The sequence below is a fragment of the Gavialis gangeticus genome, unplaced genomic scaffold (genome assembly GCF_001723915.1).
Source record: "Gavialis gangeticus isolate Ggan-Ray unplaced genomic scaffold, GavGan_comp1, whole genome shotgun sequence".
Classification (NCBI taxonomy): Eukaryota; Metazoa; Chordata; order Crocodylia; family Gavialidae; genus Gavialis; species Gavialis gangeticus.
In genome coordinates, this window is record NW_017728993.1 from 46400398 (window position 1) to 46410038 (window position 9641).

A 9641-nucleotide genomic window follows, 5' to 3' on the forward strand; every position below is an offset into this window, starting at 1 on the left:
AACTTTTTGGTTCCTTTCAATAAAAAAAATAGTCACCTGGACTTACTGAACACTAACAGTGTGACTTTTAGCAACAACTGAAGCTTTAAGAATGTGGAATATAATCCTAGCAAAAAGAAACAAGTATAATGCCCCTAGAGAAGATGGTGTTTAATCTCAGGGTGCCATTGAAATACCAAGGATGATCCTTAGTGCTCATATACAATGAAACTTGCTCATCTGGTGGGCCTAAGGAGACTTGTACTATGCCACTTACGCCCCATAATTTTAGCTTTATAATGTTGTGGGGATTCAAGACAAAGCAACTGTAATGGGGGGGTCTCATCTCCTTGTGCTTTTTAGGGTATCTCTACCACTAGTGTGCATTCATTACACTGTTCACACTTAGGTAACCCAAAACTTCTATTTGGAGAGCATAATCTGTAAACTTCAGTGAAACTCTTAATTGTTCACATGCCTAAACTCACTTGCAGGAGTATATCCAGAATTGAGATCTTAACCTTCAAGATGACCACTGCTGCTCTCCTTCTTACCCCAAGATATGAAGCTGTGTTACAAAACAATAGCCCTTTGTTTATATTTTACTGCAAACAAGTTTTTGCAAACTGTAAAAATTAAGGGTTCCCTGATAAAGATTTTTTTGGTTGATACTGACGGGCAATTATTAACTGGCCATATCGGCCAGTACTGATCCGATAGCTGATATGCAGCCTGGCAGCTTGGAGAACAGTGTCTGGATGGTAAGTCTGTGGGGGGTAAGGAGCATGGGGGAGGGAAGGGGCGTGGGGCTGCTGAATGAAGCTCTCATGGTGAAGGAGGGAATGGGGCTAGGGCCAGTGCCTAGCCGGGGTGGGGCATGGGACAGAGACACAGGTGACCTGTCCAGGGGGTGTGGAGGAAGGGTAGTTCCTCATTGCTGCATGCACCCTTGGGGGAGGCACAGGGGACACGTGACTCCCGGATTTGTGCTTGGGGCAAGGGCAGGCAGGCTGCTGCTGGCTCAGGGCCAGGTGCTGTGCCGGCCTCTTCCCTGTGAGGGGGCTGGGCTGGGGCTGCACTTGGGGCAGGGGCAGGGTGGGCAGCAGCGGTGCTGGGAGGGGGACTATGGGATAGGCTACAGCCACCCCAAAATTTGCTGTAGCTCCCCTGCTGGGAAGAGGCCGGCGCAGCCCCTGGCCCTGAGCCTGCAGTAGGCAGCCTGCCTCTGCAACAATCTGGGGGTCACATGTCCCCCATGCCTCCCCCCGTTGGTGTATGTAGTGGCGAGGAGCCACTCCCAAAATGAGCTGCCCGCAGCTCCATCCCATGCCCTGCCCTGCCCGGGCAGTGCCTACCCGTGCCCCTACCCCAGCTCCATTCCCTCCTTCATTGTGGGGGCGTTGATCGGCCCTCCCCCACACCCCTTCTCCCCACGGATTTACTAGCCAGACGCTGCTCTCCACACTGTCTAGCTACATTCCTGGCCACATGCATGCTGCGGCTGCGCACATGCACACAGCATTTATTAGTGACATTGGCTACACTGACCAAAAAAAGCAGATTGCCAATAATGTCAATTTTCCTTTCATTGGTGCCCATCTGATATGGACTGATATCAGTGTATCTGTAGTAAAAATAGTTTTATCACAACTTCTTTGTAGATAAGACATCTCTGGCAACTCTTTTTAAGAGTAAAATGAATTTTTGTTAGTGTTTTGGGTTTGGGGTTTTTTAACTATCTGTGCATTCCGTAGATATTTTACTTATCCATTTGAAGATCAAACTTTGGAAGAGGAAGAATTGCTGATGCATCAATCTGATAAAGCTTGTCATTTCATGGCCCATAATGGATGGGTAATGGGAGATGATCCTTTGAGGAATTTTGCTGAACCAGGTTTGAAACAAATTTTCAGTCCTTTTAGAAATCTTTAAGTATTCTAGCCTAAGCAAAAAAGGGTTTTTTTTCCCCTCTGGATCTATTTGTACAGTTACAAAGAGGTGAATTATAAACTTTGCAGTTAAATCACTATGCAGATTTTCTGTTCCAATTCAGCATGCTAAGGAATGACCACAAAAATATTTTACAATAGAGTTGCAGGGTCAGATCCTACTCCACCTATTAGGTGCCTAAAAATCTATGCATCCACTTTATAACATGCTGTCATCTTAGTTTAAGGCTAAGTCAAAAAGGCAGTGAAGAAAAGGACAACCCACCCCCTTTGATTTATTAATAGCTTTTTTCAGGGACTCCATCAGGGTAGAAAAGTATTTGCACTCAGGTGCCTAAATCTGCTTGGGGGCCTAGCCACCTAAGTAGGGTCTGGTTTACAGTCTTTCAGCTTAAATGATTTTACAATATATTTGAGTAGTGTTAATTATTACATCTGCATGTTTTATAACAAGCTCTGGTAGTGTCTGCTATAAGGTAGAAAAAAGTTTGTATTGTGAGTAGGTAGAAGCTACTTTACAGTATATTATTAATTTCTAAACCTAATTGATTTCTAATTAATCTGTTAAAATTAAAATCTCTACGCTTAATTTGGAGGGTTGGCTGTAGTTCAATTTTAAAACCAGTCTCTGGGTATCTGAGTTAGGGGTACCTGGAAATGCTTTCCCAAGATTTTTTTTTAATCATTTAATTCTGATCATCTTTTTTGTGTTTTTTACTTACATGTATGTATACATAACCCCAAAATAGCCAAACTTTGAGGGACAGAGCATGGATTTTTGTCCTCCAGTTTTGTCCATCTATCACCTAAATTTAAGTTCGTCACTAGCTTTTATGTGGCAAAAATTCAGAGCATTGGAAAGCCTTTTTTCATACTGTAATAAGCCTTAATTCCAATTCAGGAACCTGTGTGCTCATATATGGAAGGTTTGCTAATGCCTGAACTGAGAATATTGATGTCAGTACTAAAGAAAGAAGGGGGAAAGCTCTTCAGATCTGACTGACAATATTATTGCAGCTGTTTGCTTTTAAAAGGCGACTCATAAATTTTTGACTGTCAGGTCTGTCAGTGAGTGCTTTGAGTATCTGGCTTCTAAAGCTTGTCTATATACAGGGACACCAGGAAGTTAACCGGAATTCACAAGAGACTTGTCTACAAAAGGAAGTTATTGTAAAGTGAGCTAGGGTATGAATTTACTGAGCATTAATCTACCCCGTACTAAGTTCCATATTTAACATGAAGTAAGTTTACTCCATTTCAGTGTTTTTATTGCTGTTGTCTGCATATCTTCTTCAAAAACTAAAAAAGCCAACAAAGAATGCATGTTGGCCCACCATAGGATAAATGCTTTCTTTCTTTTTATGTCCTTCGGTTGGCCATCCTTTCCTTGGGATAAATACACAACATGTTTTCTTCCACTGTGGGTCATTGATTTTGAGCTCGAACACACTCGGCTTCACATTCCTGAGGCTTTCACTTTATAGATGGAATCCCAGTCCCACTTCAAACTTAGTGGCATTTGAATTCCACTTAATGCATCTGCAGATACTTAGTGGTATACAAAGTTAGACTATTGGTGTGCCTTAACGGGCCACTAAACTTGCTTGCACACTGTAATTGATTAGGTATACTATGGTAATACCCAAGCAACAGGTTTGGTGAAGGTTGTCAGTGTTTTATTGGTATCCAGAAAAGGGATATATGGGTCAATGATTCGCAGTGTATGAAGACCCAAAAGTTCTAGTGGGGAGAGGGTTTCAGGGTTAAGACAAAGGACATGGACACTAAGTAGCTGAATGATAATAAATACAGATGTCTATACCAGATGATATAGGAGTAGTTTCTTGAGCATATGTAGAAAGTTTTCTGTAAATAGAGCTTTATTTTAGAATAACTGTGCCAGAATAACTCCATGTGCAGAGACTGTATTGTGCAATAGTTATTCAATTTTGAAATTACAGTATAACTTTAACATGCAGTCAAGCTCACTACTTTTATGACCTGGCTTATTTTTTTTTCTTCAATAAATAAGTAGAACAATCAGAAAAAAATAACAGTAGGTCTTTGTTTAAGTGAAAGTAAGCTAACCTTTAAAACTCGTCAGTGCCAAGACTTTGTGCACAAAGAAGAAAGTTTGTTCCATGTGAGGCACGTATTTAGGCAGTTGTCTAACTGTGGCAATATGTCAGAGGTTGCAGATCAAAATAGCTTTTGCAGCTATGTTCAAATGTCTGCTAGTTCATCATTTTCAATAGCCATATTTTTTTCTTTCATCTAACTCTGATCTGACAATACTTTTAATTAAAACGTTCAGGTTCCTCCTTAAAATATTTGCAGAAAATGCATGTTTGTGAATATAACATAATTTACAGATAAATTGTTGCACTAATCACAGCTATAAGAGGCATAAATGAAACTGAATACAAGTTAAAGGTTACATTTCAAAACATTTAAATAATGTAGGACCTTAAATCAGAATAGAACTTGTGATGTAGCAGATTAGGTATTTTGAAAATTTTGTTAAAGCAAGATGAATAGAAAATGCTGCTAAAAATAGGTTAAGTCTAAAAATTGTGACTGCTTACTTACAGGCCTACATTGTCAGCTGCAAATATCAGCTATTGGTTTGTACCACTAAAAGTATGTAAGAGATGACTCCTGGAGTCTAAACTGCTATTCCATTTCATATACTGTTACATTTATTTGAAACTTAAAACAGAAGTTTCTTAAATCATAGAAAAGTAGGATTAGGAAAGACCTCAGGAAGTCATCTAATCCAACTCCTTGTTCAAGGCAAGATCATCCTACCTAATGCATCCTAGACAAGTGTGGTCTAATTTGCTTTTAAACTTCCAGCAGTAGAAATTTCACAACTCATCTAGGTAATCTGTTCTAGTGCTTAAACACTTTCATAGTGAGAAAGTTCTGCTTATTATCCAACCCAAAGTTCCCCTGCTTCAATTTAAGACTATAATGTCTTGTCTTGTCCCCTGCAGCCAAAGAGAACAGACCATCTCCTTTATAACCACCCTTCAGGAGTCGAAGAGTGTTATCAAATCCCCTTCGCTCTTTTCCAGACAAAATAATCTAAGTTCTTTCAACCTTTCTTTTGTAAATCATGTTTCCTAGTTTCTTCCAATTTATGAAGTTATACCACTAGTGTAGGTCTTCAGTGCATCAGTGGTATAAGTAAACTGATACAATAATCTGTAATTTGGTATACAGTTTGTAATTTTGGAATTAATATTAAGTTAATTAGGAGTTTTGATTTACAGTTTTTAACATTTATAAATAATACTTTTATTTATATTTTATTTCTTTAATCATAATCAAAATACACTTCCTGTCTCTGGCATGTTGTAGTGAGATTATTTTTCTTTCCTTTTTAGGCTCAAATGTTTACCTAAGAAGAGAGCTTATCTGCTGGGGAGATAGTGTCAAACTTCGTTATGGGAAGAAGCCAGAAGACTGCCCTTACCTCTGGGCACACATGAAAAAATACACTGAAATCACTGCCAAATATTTCCATGGTATACGCCTTGACAACTGCCACTCAACACCTATTCACGTAGCAGAGGTACGCGAAACTCAGCAGCTTCATAAATACCTTGTTTAACAGGTTAAAAGTGCTACTATTTCTCATTCACTGAAAGTGGATAACTTCTGCATTCCCACTTTTATTTGTAGGCTCTGATGTACTGAATCAGAAGCCTGTGATGTAAGACTTGTTCCTGTCTTGGAACCTAACAAGCCTAACGCTTGTTAGGTTACAGATGTTAGATGTACTATGAAATTCTCTCTTTAAATGTTAAATCCTTTTTTCCACTGCCTGCAGAAGAAAAAATTACATCCTCTACCTTAGACAAAAGCTCAAGTTTGTTTGCTTTTTTTAAAGATATTTAAAGGTAACTTCCCAGTGTAAATTGGGTATCTAAACCTCTCTTGAACTCTATCCCCAATGCAGTCTTAAACAGTTCACTGAAATTGTCCTTAGGGAATTATTATAGAAATGTTTGCCTCTAACTTGTTTAATTTTACATGCATGTTTTAAAGTTGTTTTATACTTAACCAAATTAGGTCTGTGTTTCATTAAGTTGGTGCTGGTGTTATGTGACATTTAAATCTCAGTTTGGTTTACTGAATTAAACTGAATTCATGTAAAGTTCCCTTTAGCTGAGATAGATAAGTGTCCACAACGAGGTGTTGCATCAATGTAAATATTTCAGTGTAGAAACAATGTAATTCAGTCAAAGCAATTCTAGGTGTTCACTGTGTCTTGAAAATATGGCATCTTATTTTCCCTGTGTTTGTTTCTTGTAGAAAATGAATGAAATAGGGAACTTTCTCAGTCCTTTTCTCATGGTCTGTAGGTGTCTGAATCTCAGGGAGATTTCTTTCCCTCTGTATGCTTATGTATTTGAGTTAAATAGGTATTTACAAACAAACTATAAACAAAGTTTTAAGTAATATGACTAAAATACTCTGAGAATTTATAAGTTACTGAGCAAGGCTTCCAAATCTTGTAAATGTAATTTGTGATTGACTTCAGTTTACTTTTGCTTTGTTTAAGAACTCAGTTGACTTTTGATCATCATTCTTATTAATTATTGTATATATGGAAGTTGCAAGAGATTTTTAATGAAGATAATTAAAAATGTTATTATGATCTATAGGACATGCTAGCAACAGCCAGGTCAGTCAGACCTAATCTTTATGTGATAGCTGAACTCTTCACTGGCAGTGAGTATATTGACAATGTCTTTGTCAACCGCCTGGGAATTACCAGTCTGATTAGAGGTACAATGAATGACTAAAAGCCATGTAGGATTGCTATGTATGATTCAAAGTTTTTTAATGTGAAACTAACATTGGCTTGTTTTTTTTTTTTATTCTCCTTGTATCTTTCTATGTTCTTTGCATATTCAAATATCTTTCTTTCAATGTTTTTAACTGTTTTTGGATTGCATCTTAATGTCCAATGTGGCTCTTTTTTGTGTGTGCGCCTGTTTTTAACTTCTATATTACTAAATTTATTTGATTCCTTAATTTTGGCTCTTCATTCTTTGCTGCATGGCATTTCCCTATTATCCAATTCCTGCCTAGCCTTGAATCCTTTCTTTCTTTTTATGTTTGCCATTTCTCTTTCTTTGGCTTCCTTGGCTGTGCTTTTTGCAGTATATGCTGGACACGGCTAGAAAATTGCGAGCTGATTTCTATATAGTGGCTGAGCTGTTCACAGGAAGTGAGGAATTGGACAATATCTTTGTGAATACACTGGGCATTAATTCCTTAATAAGAGGTAGGCTCGCTATGTGTGTGGTTCCTGCCCTAATTGCCACAGACTGTACATGTGTTGTGCCACACATGGAAAAAAATAACTTGATGGATATGCACAGGGTTCCATTTCATACTGTAATTAACAAATGCTTAGTGATGCATTTAGGAATATGACTTGGTTGATACTTGCTAGTGTGAATATAGTATTAATTGTACATGGAGAAACGGAAAAAAATCCTGGCAAAATTATTCCATGAAAATGCAGCATCTTATCTTGAGGATTGATTAACTGGTTTTATTTGTTGCATGGGTCCCCCCAAAGCCATTTGGAATCCCCTTTCAGAGATTTTATTTTTATTATTTTTTCTCTTCCCTTTTTAACACATCATTATAAACTGCATAACGAATGCCCTAAAGTATAAGTATGGTGGGCATACTACTTATAAGCAAAATGTAACCTTATTTGACATTGTGCCAGAATACCAAATGTAGACACTTTTTTCATAGTCTCCATACAAGATATCCTTTATGATAGCAATTCTTATGCAAGTTTTGTTCTCTAGAGGCAATGAGTGCATATAACAGTCACGAAGAAGGGAGATTAGTTTACCGCTTTGGAGGAGAACCAGTTGGGTCTTTTGTTCAGCCACGTTTGAGACCTTTAATGCCAGCTATTGCGCATGCACTATTTATGGATATTACACATGATAATGAATGTCCAATTCAGGTGAGCACTTAACATATTATCTAATGTCTCTTGTTCTGTTATTTTGAACATTGCAATGCTTCCATGTTCACCTCTTTTTCCGAGATGCTGGATCCTAGAATGGTGTGGGTAATACAAGGAGGATGAAATGAAACTGGTAGGGAGTGGGATGGGAGCTTTGCTCTATTTTTAAGTTCGTAGCACTAATTTTAATGACTACCAGTGGTGTTGCTTAAAAATGCAGTGCTCTGAGTGGTGTGGTGGAGGGAGAAGCAAGCACTTACCTCAAGTAGGGGCTGCGGTGGTAGTGCAGGCTGCTGGTGCCTCAGGGCAAGCTCCCAAACACAGGGAGAGTACTGTGGCAGCATAGGCTGCCTGGGAGCCACTATTCTGCCACTCTCTTTGAATAGGAGCTTTGGGTTGGTGCCCCTCTTCCCCCTCCCCACCTTCCTCTGCCACTCAAGTTATGCTACTGGTTATTACACTGCAGTAAGAGTTATCACATAAGCAAACAGCGAGTTCTTCTGTAAAACTGAGATTTCCTCCCAAACACAAATGCAGCATGGCGAAAAAGTTTCATTTGCTTCTCTTTATTATTTTATTCTTGATGTTAGCATCGATCTGCATATGATGCTCTTCCCAGCTCAATGATTGTTTCCATGGCGAGCTGTGCTACAGGAAGCACCAGGGGTTATGATGAGCTAGTACCACATCAGGTCTGTGTTACTTTTACTTTGCTTCTAAAAGGTTCACCACCAACATATATTGAAAGAAATGCAGATTTTCCATTTTGATATCTTATTTGCTAGTAACCTTGACTATTTTAGTTTATCTCAGAAAACTGAATTGTAGTCCTGGCTAAAGCAATCTGTACTTGAATTCTTGGAAGCAGCAGCTGTTTCATTCAGAATGGTCTGTATTTGACTAAACATGATCTTATTTGTAGATTTCTGTAGTCACTGAAGAAAGATTTTATGCTAAATGGAATCCATCAGCAACACCTTTGACTCCTGGTGAAGTTAATTTCCAAACAGGAATTATAGGAGGAAGACTGGCTATGAACAGGCTGCACCAAGAATTGGCAATTAAAGGCTTTATTCAGGTAAGAAACTAAAGTAATATTTTGTTTCCCTCAAATTTACTTTTCAGAGTAAGAACATCTGTCAATTTTATGCATTTTATAGGTGTATGTGGATCAAGTTGATGAAGATATAGTTGCAGTAACTAGGCACTGTCCTAACACACACCAGTCTGTAGTGGCTGTTTCTCGCACTGCTTTCAGGGATCCCAAAACATCCTTCTACAGCAAAGAAGTGCCTGAAATGTGCATCCCAGGTAATCAGACCTGTTCTGAAAAACTGACAAGATTGAAAAAATTCAAGTCACTCCAATGCTGTGCTTTAAACTTTTCATGCTGATTCCAGTTACTGAAGGGCTGTATATAATCAGAATGTAACACTACATCCACTTACATCCATAACAAGCTGTTATGGAGATATTAACAATTTGAAACCTCTTCTTTACTTTAAAAGAATATATGTTCATGTTCAGTACCTGCACCAGATTCTGCAAGGGAATGTTATGGTCTTCCTTTTTTCTTCTTTCTGTGACACTTTCATATAAGCAAGAGAAGTTAACTAACTCTGGAGGAAGAACAAGAAAAAAAGTAATAAGTATAGGGGTGGAGGGGGGGCAGAGAGAGAGAGAGAGAGAGAGAGAGAGAGAGAGAG

General features: G+C 38.5%; 1 protein-coding gene across 3 annotated transcripts in view; it reads left to right on the forward strand.

Annotated features, from left to right (window-relative positions):
- The window catches only part of AGL (amylo-alpha-1, 6-glucosidase, 4-alpha-glucanotransferase), a 65301-nt gene that overhangs the window by 22561 nt on the left and 33099 nt on the right, over nucleotides 1–9641 (forward strand). For 2 of the 3 annotated variants that reach the window (XR_002094700.1, XM_019501672.1), the window contains exons 10-16: nucleotides 1734–1873; nucleotides 5318–5505; nucleotides 7104–7227; nucleotides 7769–7932; nucleotides 8526–8627; nucleotides 8858–9013; nucleotides 9096–9246. Coding sequence is in view for 2 of the 3 variants with exons in the window: in XM_019501672.1 (XP_019357217.1) it covers nucleotides 1734–1873; nucleotides 5318–5505; nucleotides 7104–7227; nucleotides 7769–7932; nucleotides 8526–8627; nucleotides 8858–9013; nucleotides 9096–9246 (1025 nt within the window). In the remaining variant the exon portion in view is untranslated. Of the gene's footprint in view, nucleotides 1–1733; nucleotides 1874–5317; nucleotides 5506–6601; nucleotides 6726–7103; nucleotides 7228–7768; nucleotides 7933–8525; nucleotides 8628–8857; nucleotides 9014–9095; nucleotides 9247–9641 lie in introns of all 3 variants that reach the window. The other variant, XM_019501674.1, reaches the window with a different exon arrangement.